At 31.8% G+C, this 23167-nt stretch overlaps 3 protein-coding genes across 6 annotated transcripts; 2 read left to right on the top strand and 1 right to left on the bottom strand.

The window, feature by feature from the left end:
* Positions 1-379: 379 nt before the first annotated feature.
* On the bottom strand, positions 380-6640 carry LOC100781621 (septin and tuftelin-interacting protein 1 homolog 1). 3 transcript variants are annotated; one of them, XR_001385505.2, is made up of 4 exons: positions 6182-6640; positions 2838-5483; positions 2222-2453; positions 380-829 (listed from the first exon to the last, which is right to left on the bottom strand). XR_001385505.2 is itself a non-coding variant. In XM_003548021.4 (3 exons), the coding sequence occupies exon 2, from the start codon at positions 5463-5465 to the stop codon at positions 2877-2879; it is 2589 nt and encodes an 862-aa protein (XP_003548069.1). In that variant the 5' UTR covers positions 5466-5483; positions 6182-6640; the 3' UTR covers positions 380-829; positions 2838-2876. The 3 variants fall into 3 exon arrangements, 1 of the variants encoding a protein (XP_003548069.1); XR_001385506.2 differs by having other exon boundaries at positions 2372-2453; XM_003548021.4 differs by lacking the exon at positions 2222-2453.
* A 1844-nt stretch (positions 6641-8484) lies between these two features.
* LOC100781076 (shikimate kinase, chloroplastic-like) lies at positions 8485-11970 on the top strand. 2 transcript variants are annotated; one of them, NM_001252804.2, is made up of 10 exons: positions 8485-8699; positions 8803-8843; positions 9564-9618; positions 9757-9829; positions 9904-9991; positions 10584-10666; positions 10962-11088; positions 11195-11267; positions 11372-11436; positions 11687-11970. In NM_001252804.2, the coding sequence occupies exons 1-10, from the start codon at positions 8504-8506 to the stop codon at positions 11753-11755; spliced, it is 870 nt and encodes a 289-aa protein (NP_001239733.1). In that variant the 5' UTR covers positions 8485-8503; the 3' UTR covers positions 11756-11970. The 2 variants fall into 2 exon arrangements, with proteins under 2 accessions (NP_001239733.1, NP_001386926.1); NM_001399997.1 differs by having other exon boundaries at positions 11189-11267.
* Positions 11971-14318: 2348 nt separating this feature from the next.
* LOC100306329 (SNARE superfamily protein) lies at positions 14319-20793 on the top strand. Its single transcript, NM_001250182.2, has 13 exons — positions 14319-14470; positions 16335-16445; positions 16576-16632; positions 16779-16827; positions 17305-17393; positions 17477-17550; positions 18330-18372; positions 18462-18522; positions 18627-18652; positions 18750-18827; positions 18991-19071; positions 19816-19881; positions 20404-20793. The coding sequence occupies exons 1-13, from the start codon at positions 14453-14455 to the stop codon at positions 20575-20577; spliced, it is 927 nt and encodes a 308-aa protein (NP_001237111.2). The 5' UTR covers positions 14319-14452; the 3' UTR covers positions 20578-20793.
* Positions 20794-23167: the final 2374 nt, after the last annotated feature.

Raw genomic sequence — 23167 nt, 5'->3', positions numbered from 1 at the left:
TATGTTTAATGGTTGAGATAATTTACTCAACTGGATAGGATCCTGATCCGAATGATTAAACTTTATACACACTTACAGCATGTTTGTTTCTGGGTTGATACCTACTTTATCTCCCCTGAAGCTATAAAAATAAAACCTTCCACGTAACTGAACAGATATGACGATTTTGTTACTGTACCTGCGTTTGTCCAAACACACTTTTTTTTTGCTCAGCGTCCAAACACACACTTGGTCTATTGAAGCATAAGCAGGGTAAATAGATACCCTCAGTCCCTCACCATATCCCCAAAAGGACATCAAAATTATCAAAAATGCAGTTGCCTTTCCTCTTTTGGCATAATCGTTTGCTCAATGAATCCAATACACAATGAATACATTATTTCGAATTTCAAATACCTCATGGATTCAGGACAAATATCAATGACACATGAGAGCCACAACTCCTTCCACCAGGAAGCTCAGGGTATAAAATTTGTAACAGAAAAGCTTGACCCTCATACATGGGAATAAAAAAAATTATTACCTTAGAAGTTTGAGATTAGGTTACCAACATGTTTCTACACCCTTTATTCTGACCATGGAACATTCACTTCCCTTAGAACCTTTGCAGCATCCTCGGGGAACTAAGTATTTATGCAGCTCCCGGTTCCCAGCTCAAAACCCGCAATCCCAATTGAGGTATTATCTGTATAAACCAATGAGTGTATGCTAACTATGACCCGTTGTCTTGAATTGGACTAGTGTGAATCATAAAATTGAATGGTTGATTGTTCAACTGCAAAGACATCTTCCTGAGCATTATTTTCAACAAACCTCCAAGTTCAACTGCCTGCAAAATAAATGTCAAGGAATAATGATTAACCTTTGGAACAAGAAAAACCGAATAAAGGACATATTAGTACGTGTATATAGTTGATACTGGCATGACATAGTGCACATTACAGCAATACAAGGAGGATCAGTGCTATGCTAAACCCATAGCATAGCAATAAGCAAAATCCAATACGTGCAGGATAGCTTAAGCTATCTGTGTGCAAATAAGGATGCTCAATTTGTACTATATTCTAATTCTAATATAATAAATCCTCAGAATTCTTATGTCTGTTGGGCACTAATGCATTACTTATTGGTCACTATCCACCTCTGAAGCACCACCACCTCCAACACCAGGACACTGCTAATGTTACAGCTATCCACTATCCATCTCTTACAAGGATATCACCATCCTCTTGCAGATTCTGGTCAAGTTCTGAGTTCATCTGCTGCAGCATCGCTGGTGTCTACTGCAGAACAGTGTTTTCCACCAGCTCTTGCCAGGTAATCACAAATTCAAACCTTGTCTCTTACTCTCTTTCAAACTTTCCCCCCTTTCTCCTATATTTCTTTTATCTTCACAGGTCAGAAACATGGGGAACTTCCCAGCCAGCAGTTCGTTGCTGATGTATGTGTGTCACACTCCATGCTTCTCAGCTATGGCCTCTGTCACTTCAAATGCCTAACATCAACATGTAATGCCTTGACTGCTTAGCTCTTTCAAAGTTTCAACAAGGACAGTTTTTCATTTAAGTCTTTCATAGTTTAATGTATTTCATGATTAACTTAAAACTTTGGATGAAGATGGAGTTGTATTTTTTTTTATTTTTCATAAACAATAGAGATTTTAATTGTCAATTTTTAATTATATTATATACAATAATATAAAGTGAGGTTATACTGTGTTATGCTATTTGCTATAATATAAGGAAAAGCATGCTATAATAGTTCACTCAGATTACCACACATGAAGATGACATGAAAAGTATTTGCTACTCGGTTATGTTTATGACACCTAATAGTGACAGTTCCCTCACAGAACTTGGCATCCCCATGTCTAATTATAATTTCTAAGCACAGTTCATACCATATCCAATCTCATTATTCAAGCACCAAAGAAAATACAGTTCTAATCCAAAATACCATAATGGCAATAGGAATGACCAACCGTCTAACACCATTTCAGATCTACTTGTTCAACATGTTTATGTCACATGCAATCACCCCATATTGGGATTTGGCATCAAGTCTCAATCTCTCAGAGAACAACTAAAATTAAGCCTTTAATCCATGCCTTGTATCAGATGCACTATATTGAAACAAAACTAAACATTTTGCACTTAGGCTTTGCAAATAATGGAATGATAACTTTTCAACATCCAATTCATGGAAGTGAGCAGAGTGGTACCGAGAAACAATCCATATCCCAAAAGGAAATGTAGCAGCAAAAGGAAGTTGGTAGATGAATCAATCAAAAGATCTTCACGATGAATTTCATAAATAAAACATTTCCCCTGTTTGATCAAAATGATATTTGCAAGATGGGCAGAAATACTACTTGGAATAATTGGCAGGGCCATCATCTGACTGTGAGAATGACTCATTTATGCAGCAGCTGAAGTACCATGGTTTATAAACACCTTCAAAGATTAATAACAGCAAGTTTACTTGATAATTACATGATGAAACAAGAGCAAGAAAAAGAAAAACAGTAATTTATTTATGCAGAATGTGGAAGGCTAGATTATTTGCAATTATTGATTTCATAGTAAAAAATTATAGAAATGTAGCCTGCAACTACCATTTGACTAATAGTTGGGCGCACTGCAAGTGAACTAAAACAAATTTATCAAAGTGCAAATAAATCTAAATTCCCAAATCCACACAATTTCTGAATTTCTGAATTATCAACACATATAATGTATGCTGCATAGAAATCACAACATCTCAACTCTCAAAAGCCTAAAATAGTACTAGTAATCAAGATAATATAAGTCGTACAAGAAACTAGATAAATAGAGCACCTGAGAATTGAGATACTTCACATTTGGCAAATGCAGAATTCAGCGTCTTTTACTAAGGGATTTATTATGCAACTCTAGCAAACCATGAAGAGATTCCAAAGACCACATTTCTTCATTTTGGGCATATACCTTTTGATTTAGGGAATCTATTATTATGCTGACATTACCAAACCCATATATTTGATGACCATTGTGCATTCTACCAGGTTTAATCTTGAATAGCAAACCATGTTGCTGAGCATGAGCCTCAATGACTTCTTTCAAGCTCAATTCATGAGCACCATCTGCGTTGACCGCACCACCCAAGCTAGCAGCAGCTTGCTGTTGAGTATAGGCTGCTGCTTTCTGTTGAGCCTCAAATTGCCTTTGCTCAAGTACCCTAAGATAGCTTATATTCTCTTTTAAACCAGGTTGGACCACCTCCATACCTTCAACAGCCTGGTTCATCATATCAAGACCGCGATTAAGCTGGTATCTGATACTTTCATTTGCCAACAGTTCTTTTGGAATGAGTTCTTTCCATCCCAAATACCATTTTGTAACTTCTTCGAAATTAGGATTTGAGCACAACCAATGATACAAAACCTGAAGCCATTTGGCAAAGAAGAATTTATCCATCATATCAACCATCAGGTGAATAGGAATAGCAGAAGCCCAGTTCATAACCCAATAAAACTGATCAATATTCTGACTTGCCGGGTTCACCTGGAACTCTTGCAAGACAAGCTGCAGCTTCGGTACAATAAAACGAAGCATAAGTTGTTCCCAACTTGCAGAATCAAATACAGTCTTCCAAGGAGACAATATAGCATAAGCAGAACCATCACTTGGGTGCCAGGCACCAAGAACAGTACTCAATTTAAAACGAATCACCTGGTAAATACCCTCCAACTTGTTCCCCAGCAAAGGTAGCCATGGATGCACCCAAGTGTGAATAGGAATGGTCTCACGGTGTGGTTCCCAAGTATCTACAGCACTAGATAATTTTGGCATGACTATATTGTCTAATATGGTAGCAAGGACTGAAGAAGGAAGTAACTTTTCCCACGATTCCAGAAACCATAACATTGGCTCAGGATCCCGTGCCTGCCAGGTATTAATACCAGATATTCTGACAGCTGGCAATACAACCTCTGAAACCAATTGAGTATAAGGTGATGATACATCCCATATATCAAAATAATCTTCTCCTTCAAGCAATGCCTTCCACTGTGACACCAACTCCAACCCATGAGAAGGATTTCGAAGAGGATCCCATCCTTGGAACACTCTGATAAATAGAGGTAGAGCATATGAGCAAGCAATGCATGACAAGTTACACAACTTGTAGTTATCAGCAGATCTTTTGAGTAAGTCCCTAAAGTATTGAGCCAGAGAATCCAATGTTAATGTTCCCAAAGTGTTTTCTTCTCCAACACGGTCCAACACACTCATTATTTCCTCCATATTATCCAGCTGCTTCTTTTGAAACACTGTCTCTGTTTCTAACTTCTCTTTTTCATTTTTCAAGCTAAGTGCTGTCTCCCTCTCTCTCCTCAAATCTCTATCAATCTCTTGGATGTCAGCCTCAGCCAACCGAACTATTAACGCAACATTATGCTGAAGTTCTGGCATCGGGACATCATTTTCTTTTGCTTTCTCCTCGGCATTTAAATCAGACAAATTTGTTAATACTCGAACCTGTGGCCCCCTCATATCATAAACCTTCTGAACAACCTCCAACTCTTGTTCTTGCTTGCTGGCCAACAACTCCTCTGCAGTTATATATTGTTCCTCCTTTTTCTTCTTCGACCTTGCTTGCTTTGACCATAACCTCTCCTTCATTCTGCCAACCACAGGTTGGGTGATTTCCGGCACATTCTTTTTCTCTTGCTGCAAAACAGGCAGCGGCATAGTCTCCTTAGACTCATTAAACCCAATGCCAGAATTCTTGGCCCTCAATTTCGCCTCAATAGGAGCCAGAATACCTTGCTCATTCTTTCCAAGCCCGCCTCCTTTATAACCCATCTTTTCCAACAGCTTCAATCCTATCCCTTTCGTATGCTTCTCGAATTTTCCAACATCACCAGACACATCTTGACCTGCACTCTGATGCTTCCCCCTCTTCTTCTCCAACCTCTCCCTCTCCCGTTCCCTTTCCCTTCTCATCGCCCCCTCCTTAATCTTCTTCCCAAACGCTGTAGGCAAGAAACTATTATCATCATTCTCATCAGAATCATCATTTCTATTAGAACCATTCGCAGCATTACCAGAATTAAAACCTAAACCAGACCCCATACCAAAACCTAAACCTAACCCTGGCCTATCCTCACTAACATAACCGTCTTTCTCATCCTGCTCTTTGGACTTGTTATCAATTTCCTGATTAGGCATAAAAGTGCCTGTAGACACAAAATTCACAGGCTTGGTGAGGTCTGGCTTCTTCGAAAAATCTTTCCTCCGTTTTCTACTCGGATAATCATCGTCGTCATTGTCATCAGAATCTGCAAAAACTCCATAAAGAACATCATCCTTGGTCTGAGTGCGTTTTTCTTTACGATTCTTATAGTAAAACTCGCCGCCAATCCATTGGCCACCCTCATAATCATTCTCCATTCCAAATCTCTCCATCTCTTGATCTTCATCCATATCTTAGGGCAGATAAGCCTGTAATTTAAAAAGAGAAAAAAAAAAGTAAGTTTACAACCTAAACAAATTACACAGTACAATCACTGTTCCATATTTCTTTTTGCAAAAACCCTAAACTTATTGCATACAAAAATATGAAAAGCGTGGAAATAAAATCAAAATTAAAAAGGAGCCTGAACAGAAAAATGAGCACAAAAATTAATGAAAATTGAACAAGGCAAAGTGTAATGAAATCTAAGTGGAGTGGAGACACAGGTGTAGAAGATAAAGAAGCCTGACAAGTGATAACCGATGGCTGTGAAGCTCAATCAAACATGCTGGTATCTATCTAGCCTTATGTATAAATATGACAAACAAGTTGTGCTCAAAATAAACTTTCAATTTGCTATATTTGAGAAGGCAACTCCCAAATTCAAACTTATATCTAGCCTCCTTGCAGTGCTTAACGTTATCTAACAAGATTTTGATCATTAATGTCAGTCATTAGTTTTTTAATTAATTAATAATTAGTGGTTTAGAAAAACAATTTATGCACCTGATATGGATAGAAAAAGTTCCTTCCGTGTTACACCCATCAAAATTCGCGCGTTCCTTTTCATTTATGTTCTGATATTTTATTTTACTTCTCAACCATACAATAACACATTTTCTTTTGAAAAGCGAGAAAATTAAAAAGCAATAAAATGAACTATGATAGGTTTAGGTTTAGGGCTTACCTTGAGAAAACGCAGAAATTGGTGCAGAAGTAGAAATCGCTAGCGAGAGAGCTTGAGTTCGAAGAGCGATAACGAGAATTTCAACAATGGATCAAAGGAGCGAGCAAGTGATTGCGGTTCGTTCGTCGAAAGGGGGTTAGGGTTTCGGTGGAATCAAATAGAATTTTTTGGGAGTGAATTTTAGAGAACGTAATCGGTGACTCTGCTGTTGTTGGATGAAGAAAAGAAAGAATAAAATTAAAATTTGTTTTGCGGGTAATAAGAGGCTGCGTTAGCGGTGGAATTGAAGCGAAAAAGGTTAGGTTATTGTTTCAACTTTCTATATTTTTTTGTTGTTTTTTTTTCTTGAATTAAAGATTAGCTTTTTGTTTTATTTTTTCACATGATTTATAGTATAATTATAATTATCTTAAAATTCATGTTTTTCATGATTTATTTTTTTATGAAACAGTAGATAGAAATTGAATTCAAGGTTTTTGGAGGTATAAAACTATTGCCCATACCCCGTGTTGCTCGGATACTTTTTCCATTTTATAAATTAAAACATAAATAAATTAATATATATAATTTTTTAATGACAACTTTTTATCCAAGCTACATGATTACATATATTAAATTAAATATATTATATTTTGTGAAATACTTTTTTATATATAATATTTTTAATATTAAATAATCTTTGATTATTTTTATCGCCACATATTAATATTCAGGTATATTTTTTGCTTTTAATAAGATAATAAATAATTATTTATGAAAAACACAGGGATGTCACCATACCATTATCAAATACCATTATCAATTAACATGACATAACCCATTAAATTTTCCTACATGAAATAAAATTGATATTTCATGAAAATAATTTAATAATTTGTTAATAAATCATTATTACATACATGCAGAAAATCTTAACATTATGATATAATCTTATTTTAGAATCATTTCAACATAACAAATGATTTCTTTGTTTCTCCAATGGAATATAGGTTTCAAAGGTAAATGACTCGAACTTTTATTCTCCAATGGGATAAACAAATAAGTCTTCAATCTCTTTACAACGGTTGTAAATAAAAAATACTTATTATTTTTATGAACAAATTTTCTAATTTAACTTAAAATATATTTTTAAAACTATAAGATAGAGATTTTTTTCCCCAAAGAATCATCTTATACCAACACATGCATATTTAATAAAGAAAACTGCAATTTTAATTAAAAAATGTATATAACTTTTTTACTATCTTCCTTATTTTATGCTTTTAATAATTATACTTACAAAATATTGAATATTCGGTGCATTTGATCCACTATTGAATTAAATATTTTATATAAAACATAGATATTAAAATATGGAAATATAAAGTGTAATAATAGGACAAAAAATATTATAATGCAAAGAAAATTTCAGAAAGGGCATTACCGGAAAATCACTGCTCTATGAACAGTGAATTGGAGCCCCAAAGTCCCGTTAGAATTGTTATGTTATAGATATAGGTTTTTTTCCTGTCTACAAATATAGGTTTTATTATTTGTAATTATAATCCTTTTTCTATAATTCTCTCAATATTCTCCAAAATTAAATAGTATGGTTAACTTCTTCAATCTTATTGTCGTGCATGAGACTTTTTTTCAACTAAAAAAATATTCTAGTTATTATAATACATGGTTATTTTTGTCACATTTTAGTTTTTATATATTTTCTTATTCATTTTTTTCAATTTATTTAACATTATTGTTTTATTCTCTATAAAAAAATATAATTTTTTTTACCGTAAGTCACTTATTTATTTTGTCTCTATTATTTAAACAAAATCATATTTATTTTTCCATCTTTATAAGTTGCATTATCACATAAATACTTTTTTTGACATATATCAAAATAAAACAAAAAAAATTGAATAAGACTATCATAAAATATGAATAAAAAATATTTAAACTTTTATAATATATATATTTTTTATTATCATGATATTTGATGCATAGTATTTAATAATTTTATTAATGATTTATTTTTGTCTTGACTAATTATTTTTAATGAAATTTTTTATTCAATTATATTTTTTTATTCATAAAATTTGAATATGAATTCTTGCTTTTAGAGACTAACCCCAGAACTAACCCCAGAACTAACCCAACCATGGACTTAATAATAATGGAAATAAAATAATTATGATTGACTATTCTTAAACATGTGATGAGCATTGGATTTCTAGGTAGGATGTGTGTATGGAAAAAGATGTGTAAATGATAATAATAATAATAATATTTATTTTAGTTTATAGTTGAAACTTAAAAGAGGAATAGATAATAAGATTGGAAATGGAGAAGGTAAGCCCATGCCACACCAACACTCCTCTCCCACTTCCTAATCGCCCTTCCAATTTTCTTCAATTCAAGCACCAAACTTTCTTCTTCAAGTTCCCGAACCCGAACCCGAACCCGAACCCGAACCCGAACCCGAACCTCGTTCGATTGCGCAGGCTCAATTGCTCAGTATCAGACGGCACCGTTCCGTGTAAGCCTCGTATTGCATTTCTTTCCCCTGCGGTTTCTGAATTCAAGTTTTGTGCAGTTAGTTAGTTGATGAATGTTGTTGCGTTTACATTCTTATTCTTCAGCTTCGGTTGGTGCCACGGACTCTTCTTCTCTTGCGGTGAAGGTGAGACTGATGAAGATTGTTGTATAGATAGAATATCTTGTTTGGTTTCGCCTCAAAGAATAATAGTTCGAAATTGATTTTAGATAAATTTTTCACATATTTTACTTTCATACCCAAAAAGAATTCAGAATTAGTTTTCAATTAAAGCAATTTTAGATAGCTTTTGGGTAGTATAACAATATTTATACTGTTTTTTGGTTTCCTAGGAATTATAGGTTAAAAAATTTAATTTCTCATGTTTGATAAGCATTTTGAAAAAAATAACATTCTTGAGAAAGAATGTTCCCGGGAATATTTTTTTGTCTGCTTTCCACAGAAACTTTTTTGAGTTTAATTTACTTTCTGGAGGTTAATTGTTCTTTTAATACAGCAAAAGCATCAATTATTTATTAAATTATATAATATGGTAAATAATTAAAATAATCAATAAAAATATAGGTAACTTTTTAATTATTAGGAAATTTATTTAAATATTCTCAATAGTCAACCAAACAAATTTTATTCAAAATATGGATCATGATTTTCAGGAATGAAAAAATTTCTCCCTTACCAAATGCCTCCTAAATTTTACTCATAACTTTTATAATAAAAAAACATTCAAACAAAAGTCACATCAATTCAAAATCAATTTTAACCAAAATTAGTTTTGGCAACCATCATCTAAACACGCACGGAATAGAATAGAAGATTGTTTTAAGTGTTTGTTTAGTCTTTGTTCAGAAGAAAGCAGCAGAGGTGTCTTCTGAGCTCAAAGGGACCTCCATATTTCTGGTTGGTAAGAAGAACACCAGCTAGCTTTTCGATTAATGGGTTTGGATGTTTGTTGTTGCTTATTGTGACACGATCAAATTCTGTTTTATTTTTTTTTTCTCTTTTTAGTTTACTAAATTAAATTGTGTTAATTTGATTTAAGGTTTGAAGAGCTCTTTTAAAACTAGTTTGGGGAAGCTGCTGGCGGATGCATTGCGGTATTATTATTTCGACAGGTATGTATTTACATTGTTTGTTTTTCTCTGATAGAAAAAGGGAGTTTTACTTGATGGTTATGTACTCTGTACAGTGATAATTTGGTGGAAGAAGCTGTAGGTGGTGCACTGGCTGCAAAATCATTCAGAGAGAGTGATGAAAAAGGCTTCTATGAGTGTGAGGTGATTGATTCATAAACATATGGTGAATTTTGGTTTTAGTCCCTATAAAAATTTTCAATGGTTTTGGTTTGCTTATCATAGATTTAATTTCTTTCAATATGGTTTTTGTTGTCATTTAACGATGACAAAAATGCTATTTTTGCAACTTTTCTGAAATGACATGTGATGCGACATATCTAGATACATGATGCATCATCAGATGGATTATTTTTTTTAAAAAAAATTATAAAGATCAAAATTAACAAAAAAATTTTTTACCAATACTAAAACAAGCATTTGCTATATTTGCAGGAGCTAACAAACATATTGAACCTTGATTGTAATAGACTTACTGAATGTTACTTTGGATGCATGCTTAATTGCTGTATGAGTTCCTATTGGCGGGTCATCTGTACATTAGAAAAGTGTGACTTTAAAAGGGCATGAGGTTCACGCCTAGCGGTGTGACCATAGTATACTAATTTCTTTTAACTACCTTGGCTGACATCTTCCTTTTCTAACTGAATTTTCTGGATAAATATTGCTCATTTCCATCACTTAACTGTTGAATTAGAATATCAAATTCTTATGTATTACATGTCAAATGCTGCAGACTGAAGTACTGAAGCAATTATCATCCATGGGTCGACTAGTGGTTTGTGCCGGAAATGGCGCTGTTACAAGCTCAACTAATCTGTATGGCTTTATAACTGCTAGCTAAGAGCTCACTATCTGGATTTAATGTAGTCAATTTTTTCTTACATTCACAGTTAGTAAATCAGAATTGTTGGGTGAAGATTGAACAACTCATTTTGTCTTGGTAAATCAGACTTAAATCACGCATTTGAGATTTGATCCACTCGATTTTCATCTAACAGTTTTGATTCGTTGACTGCGAGAATGAGTGAAAAAAACTACCTGCAGCTTAAATAGTATGCCAAACTCTATTTTAACCTCAGTATTATCTTGACTTGTTCTTAAATTGACATAGGGCACTTCTGAGACATGGGATTTCGTTGTGGATTGATGTGCCTCTAGATTTTGTAGCCAGAGATGTAATTGAAGACCAGAGTCAATTTGCTCCATCTGAACTATCTATTTCAGGATCATACCCAGAGGTTTATTCCCTGCTGTGAAAAGTGTAGTGGCACAAGTTTACAAACTTCCTTCAGGAAATTTAAATTCCTAATTGTTAATGTCTCTGATAAATGATGTTAGGTACAGGATGAACTAGGTGCTCTATACGATAGATACAGAGTTGGATATGCCACAGCCGATGCTATTATTTCAGTTCAAAGTACACAACCCTCCCTGATTTTTTTGTTTACAGTTTTTGTTAAGCAAGGGGAGGTTGGGGTGGTTTAAAATGTTTGTCTCAAGTCCGCTTCTTTCTTTTTGCAGAAGTAGCATCTCGGTTGGGTTGTGATAACTTAGATGAAATTACAAGAGAAGACATGGCTTTGGAGGTTGTAATTTTTATGCAAGCAATTTGAAGCATGCCATAATAACTGTTTCTTGTTAGGAAGTATTAGATGAGCTTAATTTTTTATATAATGAGTAAAGCTTTGTTTTTGGCTTTGAATGGTTGATTGGTTCCTAGTTCCTAACCATTTTGACTTATCCAACTGTTATTGAATCTTGACAAATTTTGACTGTATTTTTTTTTCTGACTGTGTAGCATTATTCTTATCAATTGTTATTCTTAACTAATTTCAGGCTCTTGGGGAAATTGAGAAGTTGACCAGAGTAAAGAAGATGTTGGAAGAGGCTGCAAGACCATTTTAACCAGCTTGGACATGCTCCCTTCTCAAATTTCAGTTTTCTTTTTAGTTGTTTTCCTTTGAAATTTCAGTCTTCCTTTTGATGTTGTTTAAAGACTGACACTGTACTAGAGTGTTATATTGGGGAGAAAAAAATTACTCCTTTCTGTACCTACAGTGCAACTTTTTTCCTACTTTTTTTTCTTCTTTTTATCAATGATTAGTTGATTTCTTCCTGAATTAGCTTCGGATATCTTTACCCTATGAATTTCCTTTGGTTTTTAATTCACTTAATTCTTTTATTTTTGGATTAGAATCTAAGAAAAAGAAAGGAATGAAAAAAAATAGAAATTAATAATTCAAAATCAAATTATGAAAATTTTTGTTCCGATTAATATTAATATAGTACAAAAAAATAATAAAACCAAGAATTATGTGCGGACAATTCCCCCTTCACCATCCAATTTGTTCAATTAAGAGAATCTCCATTTCTTCAAGATTAAGTGATTGATTTTGGCCCCACAGCCCTGAAAGAGACAGCTAGAAGCCTTGAATGTCAAATTATAGTCATAGTTATTAGTTCCCCTACAATTTCTATTGCATCTTCTTAGCTGACAGCTGTTACCACAATACCACACTCTGTTTCTTAAAGTAATTTATTTTTGTTACACTTTGGTTTAAGTATTGATTTGATGTTGTAACTAATGGAACTATTATTGTCGATTGTTTGATTATTCAATAAATATAAAGTAATTAATAGAATTTAATAACTGTGTGTTTATCATATACAATAATTAGGTATCGGGTAATATGTTATTCGATCACAAACTATCTTATTTTATAATTTTTAAGATAATTTTATAAAACTAAACAAACTTATAATACATAATTGTTTAGAATACAATGAAGCCTAAAATTATTTTACATTATTAATATATAATCTTTTCTTAATTAATTTTATAACTTTTTAGGTGTTTATGTGAAGTTTATTTCTTATAAAAAATTCAAAGCAAACCAAAAGAGTGTAATAAGAAACATTTATTTATTTACTTTCGAGTATAATAGAAAAAATGTTATTTTAAAAATAAGAAAAAAATTATTATTTTAATTTTTTTATGCAAAAAAATAATTTTAATTTATGTATAAGTTATAGATATACATAGATATAGATAAGTTAATTTTAATTTATTAAAAAAGATTATATTATTTTATTGTTTTATAAGTTCGTATAAAAAAATTATTGTCAAACCGAATCTAAAGGTCAAAACGAAATGAAATTATTGTAAATCATTTTTTTAAACTTTGTTTAAACTAATAATTAGGGATAACAATGAATAAAATATGGATAAAGTATTACAATATTCATGTACTTCAAAAAATCTTCATACCGCATGGATAGTAATTTTAATATTGCGTCCTTTCCATTGGGTCGTTGAATGTCTATACCCATAGTTGTTACCAGCTTTAAGTTAATATATGAAAATTTTAAATTTAAATAATATTGATTAAAAATATGATAGAAATTTAATTAAAATCTCATTCATTTTTTTATAAAACATAATTACAATCGTAACATAACAATTTTCTTATCTAGATTCCGTACTCAAAATTTAAACCTAAGACCTTTTGGTTAAGCTATAAAAATCGGACGCCAATTAATTCACATGTTTTATGGTAAAATATAACAAAAATTAAATTTTTATTTAAAAATCATTTGCAAAACGTGATTTTTTTTTTACAGAAACAAAAGCATGATCTTTTAGCAAATAAAAAACGTGATTTTTTTGTGTGTGTGAATTAATAATCTATCTCTATAAGGAATATGATTTTTTCTTTTGTGGTGAATCAAGGAATGTTATCTATCCCTGTAAGAAATATGATTTTTTTTTAATTAAGGAATGTGGTCAATCTCTTAACACATTAAAGAATGTTATATTTTATTGGTGAATTGAGAAACATGATCTATCTTATTATTATTATTATTATTATTATTATTATTATTATTAATGAACATATTTTATCTCTATAAGTAACATGATGATTTAAGTAACATGATCTTTTAGTAAATTTTTTTTTTTGAATTAAGGAACATAATCTATCTCTGTAAAAAAACACTATCTATCTTTTAGTATAAATTAAGAAACATAATCTATCTCTATAATCAACATGATATTTTTTGTGATAAATTAAGGAATATGATATTTTTTTAGTGAATTAAAGAATGTGATCTACTTATCTATCTATTTATCTATCTTTGATGAGGATGATTTTAACTAATTGACAATATAAAATAAATATTAACATTTATTTGAGATAAATTGAGAAAAAAAAATCATCCAAACTAATAATAACTTTTGTTTTATTAATTTTTTAATAATTAATTTCCAAATCACCCAAAACTAAACCCTTCAAAAAAGCTGTTACCTACCTGTCTAGGTCGGTGGGTTCCATTTACAAACTTTCCATTCTCAGATCAGAATACAACCAAACAAAGAAAGAAAAATAAACAAATAAATAAATAACAAATAAACGAAACTAAAAAACAAAAAGTTTGAAAAAACGTCTTATATCTTTCTCTTCTTCTCCGTGGAGAATGCATCTCTGTGGCCTGGTTTCTTGTTAACCAGGTCCTCACCAGCTTTTAAATACTTAAATTTCAATCAATCCCAATTTTCTCACATTCCCTTTTTGCCCTTTCTATCTCTCTCGTCTTTCTCCCACAATGAACGATCTTCTAACGGTAACCTTCAATTTTCCACCTTCTCTTTCTACTTTTTTTTTTTTAATTTTATTTTTCAATTTCATCATTGTTGATTCAACTTGTTTATTTCTTTTTTCTTTTTTGCATGCATTTGGGTTTTTTTTTTTCTCAGATCTAACTTTGTGCATAATGTGCAATCCTCCTGATTTGCCTTTTTTTTTTCCTGCTTGTTTGCTGAGAAAATGAAGAAAACTTGTGGGGTTTGGGGAATGTGGGTTGAGAACTTATGAAATTTTAGCGTTTTTGTGAATTTTCTTCACGGTTTTGTGATTTGTATTCGTCAGTGTCTCGATCTGTTTCCTCTTAAAAAGGAAAAAAAAAATTATCAAAGAGGTTGCCATGGATAGTGACAATTAAATTAATCTAGACTTAAGCTTCTACTCGTGTTTAATTTTCAATGGTCAACTATGTTTGAGTTAATTAAATAAATAATGGATGCATTATGTATCATTTAATATATTCTTCAGTGGCCTCTTCTTGCCAATGAAGAAAACTTAGTGACTAATCCGATCGTGAAAGTGGGCTATGAAGGCTATAAGCTTATAGAGCTGTGATCAAAATAAAATTATTCTTGTAAAATCAGCATTTCCACTTCCCAGAATTTTATTTTTATTTACGTTGAATATATTTTTGTACTTTTTTACTTTTAAAATTATTCCTTCCAGATTATGTAACAGTGAACTTCTTAGAGACTCCATGATGTGTATAAAATGTTCTCTGATTTTTGTCTTTCTAATATTCTATGAACTGACAGTATACTTCGCTTTCTTTTAGCTACAAGTTGAAGTGCTGTTGAATGTTGATTACTACTGAGGCTCACACCCATACACATACACATGCTGCTCACAAAAGCCCCATTTTCCATAATGAATATCATTTAATAATCCAACAGAATTCTAATAATTAATTAAACAATGATAATCCACTAAATAAATTAGGAGAAATCTAACATTCTTGCATTTGGATAGCATTAGTTACATGTTGCTTATGAAAGCTCTGTTCTTTGGGATAATGCATTTATTGGCCTAGAGTACTCTGTTTGGTATCAATGAACATTCTGAGTTACCTGCTTAGTGCTCACAAAAGCTCCATTCACTGGCCCTACTTAGGAGTTGTATTCTTTTTGTTACGCAACAGTTTTCTCAATATGATAATAAATTTATCCTATGCATGAATAAAGTTGTGGATGTGTTTAAAGTCTGTGGTTGCAGTCTTATTGACATATTCATTATTCAATTGTCAAGTAGGCATGCCTATCCCCTAATGTTTCACGCCAAAGCTAAGGGAAGTCCTATTTTAATATTTACAAAGCTTATGAGATTTTTACAGAAGCTGTATTATGAAATTCTTTATTTGCAATATGTATTGAATGCAGTTAGACCCTTAACTTTGATTTGTACAACGAATTGGGCTGTAAATTCAATCCTTCAATTGACTGTTACTGGGTCACAAAAACTGAATACCTGTGCACTAATGAAAATTGAAGCATATATCCATCTTTTGTTAGATCTTAGAAATTAGAATAACCTGTCACAGTGTCTCTACATAGGTCTTAACAGTAGTGTAGTGCTTAATAATTAAAAAGTCTTTGTAGTGAGACCATATCCAAAATTTTGAAAATGATTATTTGTTCTGTTTGTTACGATTTGGGTTTTACATGCATCTAAGATCAGTATGTGCTTTTGTTGTATATGTAGAATATTGTGCTATTTTGTCTATTTACTGTTTTCTAGGATAACAATAACTTTTTGTGGCTAGTTTTCCAAGGCCATGCAGATAGCAACATCAGTGTTAAGGTTGAACCATATTATATTAATTTGATGATCTGTTTTTCTTTACTCAGGAATCATTTGAAATTCCACGTGGCCAAGGTCACGGAGGTGGTGGTGACATTGAGTTAGGAGAATATGCAAGGAATTCAGGAGACCTGGGCTTGGATAGTTTCTTCAAGAAGGTGGTTATCTATATTCTTTATATATTCATCTTTCATTATTTCATTCCATTCCTTAGCTTAGGTTAGCCTCAACATTCATGTTCAATCATGTGCTCATCTGATTGAATGATCCTATGACTTTTTTTAATAGGTTCAAGAGCTTGATAAACAATATGCTAAGCTGGATAAGCTTTTGAAAAAGCTCCAGGTAATCTGTCTTTACAAACTTGACTGCTATTGTTGGCATATACAAATTATGAAAGATGTGCTTCCTTGTTGGTTTATACTATGAAGTATGAACTAAAGATTGCTTGAAATTTGTCCTCACCATCTTTATGCAAACCTTGTATGCAGGATGCCCATGAGGAATCCAAAGCTGTGACCAAAGCTCCTTCCATGAAGGGTTAGTATAATCTTATTTTATCGTTTTTTCAAACAATCTTATGCATGTTCCATTTTCCTTTTTATTTTAATTTTTAAGCACCATAAATAAAATAATAAAATAAAAACTATTTAGTCATGCATCCCTCCTTTTTCATTTAATTTAAAAAAAAATTTATAGTGAGAGACACACAATGTGGAAATTACTACTCCTTTTTTAACTCATTGAACTTTTAGAGGAATATATATTGCAGGTGTTAATGAAATTTTGTATTGTAAAATATAATTAAATAATAGAGTAATAGTTTGCAAGCAATTATTATTTATAGTTTGAAATTATGATATTGATATGAAGAAGAATTTGCCGTAGGACTGCTTCTAGACGTTAAATTGCTCTTCTGATAAAAGGACAGATTTGAAGGTAGTTGTTCTGCGGATGCGAACGAAGTTCACAAGTGTTAAACTAATTGCTTCAGCTTGATCCTATGATTATTTGCAGCTATAAAGCAGAGAATGGAGAAAGATGTTGATGAAGTTAAGAAAACTGCACATTACTTAAAGACCAAAATTGAAGAACTGGACAAAGAGGTGACTTTACTGAATGCCATTAATTGTCTTATTCAACCCATAGATTCTTGGTGTAAATCGACTCATTCCATTCTGTATTGTAGAATTTGGCAAACAGGCAGAAGCCTGGGTGTGGAAAAGGATCAGGTGTTGACCGGTCAAGAACAGCGACAACCATGTCAGTGATAATCCAGCTTTTTAATTCATTATAATTGTCTCATAACTTAGACAAGCTTTAGAAATTGAGTTTCTCATTGCATTTGTAGTTTAGTATATGTAATTCTCTCTCTGCTTTCATAACTTTACAACTATTCATTTCTCAAATTCTCTTGCAGTACAAAAATTCAATTGCATAACCATTTAGATACTTAAAATTTTACTTGATAAATACAAGTCTGTAAGAGAGTATCCAGCATGAATATTCCTCTTCTTAGGCAACTAAATTTCTAGTCCTTTTGGAGTCTAAAATATTATTTTGTCCTTGGCATCTTGGATGATATTCAATCAACTTTCGTAATATGATTATATATTATATATATCTGGAAACTAAGGAATGCTTAAAAAGGATAAATCAAGAGTAAAGGAAGGTGTTGTCATCTCAATCTAAATGCCGAAAGTCAATGTAACTTCTTTATATTATGAACCAAGTTTTTAATAGGAGACTTTTGTACCGAAGCTTCTTTAATCCTTAAATATTATTACAATAAAAGTTATGTTAATTTTTTGTGGTGGGCTTGTGGTCTAACTTATCTTACATATAATTAGTGATTACATGATAATTTTTCCACTTATTTCATGGTCATGGCTTTCCACTTATATGAATATGCAACCTATGCTGAATCATAATGAGTAAACCTGGGGATTTTTCCAACCAGGATTAGACTGTTGGTCTTCTGAATCATTCTTCTTAATGTTTTATTGGACCTATCTCATCTGTACCTTGTATTAATTTTGCAGTTCTTTAAAAAAGAAACTGAAAGATAAAATGGCTGAATTTCAGGTGGGTTTGTCTCATTTTTTTGAGATTTTTTTTATTCTCCTGTTCTTTCAATTCACCTGACCTGAGTCCATTTTTGAAAATCTTTGCAGACCCTGAGAGAGGCCATCCATCAAGAGTATCGCGAGGTGGTTGAGAGACGCGTTTTTACAGGTTTGAGTTGTTTACTCATTAGTAGTTGTATTCTATTTTATACCATTAACTTTCATTCAAATGGAGTTAATTTGTTTTTATTCTCTATTTTTCATGATTTTCAGTTACGGGCACAAGAGCTGATGAGGAGGTATTCTTTCTTTTCTTAACTATTATTCATTAGCTGATGCAGAGCTGATGGAAATGTCTTTTAGGAGTTTGTCTTCTAATCATATAACTATGTACAGACAATTGACAGATTAATTGAAACTGGAGATAGTGAACAAATTTTCCAGAAGGCTATTCAGGAACAAGGACGAGGCCAGGTTCATATCTTGCTCTTGCTTTCTCCTTCAATTCCTCCTCAAATGCATATTCAACTTTTTATATTATCCAATATTAACATGAATATCATTCACTCATCTAAACCCACCATTCATACAAACCTACCTTGCCATTGTACACTCATAGATTGAGTTATCTTTGTAGATAATGGACACCTTGGCTGAAATACAAGAGCGACATGAAGCAGTTAGAGATGTTGAGAGAAAACTTCTTGATTTACAACAGGTATTTAATCAGTTTGTTCAATTAATTTGACTGTGATAATGTAGCTTCACAAATTAGGAAACTTAATATCCTGAGTAGATGATGACACAAACATGTGGAAAATAGTGCATAAAATAATTGCTTGTGCAGCTTTACCTTTTTCTTTTTACATTCTGTCCTGATAAGTACAACTTTATGTATAGTAAGGGCCTATGCTATAGAACCATTATATCACTAGAACAAAAGGAGGGGGAGGAGGGTAATGGATTGAGATTATTTTGAACTGGAAAATATTTTGTTCTTTATTCATATCATATGATGATGGATTTAGTCATATCATATGATGATGGATTTAGTCATATCACACGATAAACTATAATGGTATCACTTCACTTCTGAAGGAATTTCCTGCTACAGTTTTGCTGTTTAGGATATTTATATTACCGCTTCATCTTCCTTCCCAGTTCACACACAATCTAGGTCTTCTTATTTTGATATATTTATGTACATCTTGCACAAGTGATTCCCACAGGGAGATAGGAACCATAAAATATATAACAGCACTACACCTGTGGGAAGCTAAAAATTGCTTTTGCAAGTCATTATTAGAGTGCCATAAGAAAAGAGTAATTAATTTTCAAAAGTGTGATTAGATGTTATGCTGGCACAAATATGCACATAATGCACACACCCGCTTGCCTGCTAGATATGTGAAGGTAGAGATAGATATCTAGTTTGGACGCTAATCACTTTATGTCTTGGCAGATATTTCTGGATATTGCGGTGTTAGTCGACGCTCAAGGAGACATGCTTGACAACATAGAAACACAGGTATTTTTTATCTTATTGCTTATAAGACCACACACACATGTAGGGTGTCAAGTGAAAGATGAGAGCATGAAATGAGCAAATTTTGACTGTATAATTCAAATGGAAGTATAGTTAAGATTAAAACTAATTAAAACAATCTTCACTATCCATGTATGGTTATATGACCAAGATTAACTCATGTCACCTCTCACTGGATATGCCCCCTATATATATAAAAGGATTAGTTTATATCACTGTGACACTCACTCTTACCTTAAGGTGGAGATATAAGGTTGGTTGGGTGGTTAAGAAAGAAGGAAAGGCGGAAAAGGTTGCGGGTTTGATCCCTCCTGCTAACAAAAGAACTAACAATTAAAAAAAATAACTCTGACCTTAAGGTACATCAAGATTAACTCAATATATACTTTTAAAATACATGAAAATAAGAGTTAGTTGATTATTTTATTGTTGTTTAATTTTTATAAATTTATGCACTATGTGTATTTATGCGTTGATCAAAGTTGGTTTCTGCTCTTGCATCAGGTTTCAAGTGCAGTGGATCACGTGCAGCAAGGCAACAATGCCCTCCAGAAGGCAAAGAAACTACAAAGGAACTCTAGAAAATGGATGTGCATTGCAATCATGATACTTCTCATCGTTGTTATAATCATTGTTGTTGCTGTCATCAAACCATGGGTTACCAAAAAGGGTGCATAGTATCCTATCACTTATACCTCATGATTCTTTTTCCTGATCCATTCTTTTATTTCCGCATGTTTTAAGAACATTCTTTCCGTGTTGTTTGCACCTGAAAGAAACATTGGACCAACAAATATTGAATTGAGTTGTATACTATTGTTACATAAAAGAAAATGTATTGATTACTATCTCCAACACTTCTGAAAGAAAACAAATTACTTTTATTTATCTGTCATTATTTAAAATTTAAGATGACATTTATTGTTTTCTCATTTTGTTTTAATAAATTAGAGAAATAAAAGGCATATTAAGAAACTACAATTAGTTTTAATAAAAATGAGAAAATTAATTATTTTTTTAATCTATTTGTTATAACCTTAAATGAAAATTAGATAAAAAGACACAGGAAGTTTCTTTTGACTTCAAATTATTGGTGATTGTGAACTTTTATTCATTTATTTTGGGAGACTGGTGAACATTTAACTTCCACTTCTCTTAAGTCATTGATTGAGACTATGTTTAGATTGGTGGAAGAAAATGAAATGAACAGGAAAGAAATATAATGTACTCATTGATAAAACAAGGATGAAATATATTGAAAATTAATGGAATTTATTTCATTTTATTTTATTTTTTATCTTCGTCTTTCTTCACTCCGATTTGGAGGAATAAAACAAAATGAAAAATTTGTTCAGTTATATCATAACATATATCAACTATCAATTTGGTTTCTGAAACTATAACACGATGATATTTTAGTCCTTGAATCAAAAGAAATTACAAAAAACACCTAAAAATTGTATTTCGTCTGTCAAAATTGGATGTCCGTTAACAAGTCCTCCTAACATTTCTGATGTGGTACGTTAAGTGTCAAGTAGTGTCTTCACTGCTTTAGTCTTTAAATTGAAAAAAATTACATAAAGTACAGTATAAAATTGAATGTCCATTAACTAATCCCCTTAACATTTCTGATGTGGTGCATTAGGTGTCAAATGGTGTCTTCACTAACTTGTTACCTGATAATCACATTAGCAATGACGAAAATAAAAGATTTTTCTTTTTAGAATTATTCAGCTTCATATTCATTGTCACTTTATAAGCCTCATTTTACCAACTACCAAGCCCTCGGTGGACACAAGGCCAATCACCATAATCTTGTTGGCTACAGTGAAATCAACCCACCTTCATTGATGTTGCTGGTTGTGATAGTAATATCTCTGTTAATACTTTAATATACGTTGAGTCAAAGATATTTGGTTTACCACAAACAAATGTCAGCATTTTCAGTAGTTAAAACGCAAGGAAACAATTGTATATATATACACACACATTCAATGACATTCATAGAATGGGGTGCCAAGAACATGTTATATATATCATCCATTATTGTATGATAAGATTTAAAACCTTTCTTATAAAATTCATCAACACTTACTCTATAACCAATATGCTTTATAATTTCAACCTTGAATTTTCAAACCATGTTAATCTAGCAATTACTGTTAGCATGATTAGTTAATTATTATGGTCGTTTCATATAAGCAGTGGCACAATTGCTGCGATTCCCTCTATATATATACAATTTTTTTTTATTAGTTGTAAATATATTATAACGTTAGTGGGAGGATTCAAATCCACAACCAGTAACTTCTCCTTTTTCCCTTCAACCATTTAACTTGTTTCTCACCATCAATCTTATAATTGTTTTATGTACATAATTTTGAATTTTAGATAGATTAAGATAGCATTGTTTCCATTTTTTTATAATCAATGTTTTTTTATAGATTAAGGTAGATTAAAATAGCATTGTTTTCCTGTTATATACCCAACTTGCTTAATATAGTAATGCTTGCGTCCTTTTCATTATATTTTCATTTCGCGTGCAACATGGGATTCAACGTGAACACTTTGGTGGTGCGCAATTACTTATCAAATTTCATTTCATCATTAGAAAAAATATATATATAAAAAAACTAAAACTAAAACTCTGTCGATTAACTCAAATTGAAAAAAGTTTTTAGGTTGGCTTTATTGTCTTTCTTGGTTAACAAATAAGACAACGACAATGTCTTGTATTTCACAAACATTGTTGGATTAGTTGAAAATGGTGAACATATGAATATAAAGGTGGAGAACAGATGGGTTAGTCAGTGACGTGAGGACAACTTACAACAAACGCAGTTCACACGGCATGATATGAGCATAAATATCTTATAAAAAATTATATTTGTATACACTATTTCTTTATAAAATAATTTGTATAATACCAGATAGAAAATTGTATAATAAAGTACGATAGGAAGAGAAAATCAAAGAGAACTTTATAATAATATGATTAATGTAGTAAGGAGAGGAGAACATACGATATTACAAAAAAGTATTGTAAAGTTGATATATAAATTTTACATATTAATGAAATGTGTTAGTTTCTACAACTTTTGAAAATTCATTTTTTTAGTCGCTAGATGCAAAGAACGTTAATGAAAGTGGAAGCATTCTCAACATTTGTCATTATATGTTTTCAAACGTCGTGTCACCATTTTCATTAAAGTCGTTGACTTCTAGAGATTAAACGATTTTTTTTAATTATAGAGATTAAAATAACCTT

The sequence above is a fragment of the Glycine max genome, chromosome 16 (genome assembly GCF_000004515.6).
Source record: "Glycine max cultivar Williams 82 chromosome 16, Glycine_max_v4.0, whole genome shotgun sequence".
NCBI classification, from domain to species: domain Eukaryota; kingdom Viridiplantae; phylum Streptophyta; class Magnoliopsida; order Fabales; family Fabaceae; genus Glycine; species Glycine max.
Note: the sequence above shows the minus strand (reverse complement) of the source record. Positions and strands in the feature narration are given on the sequence as shown.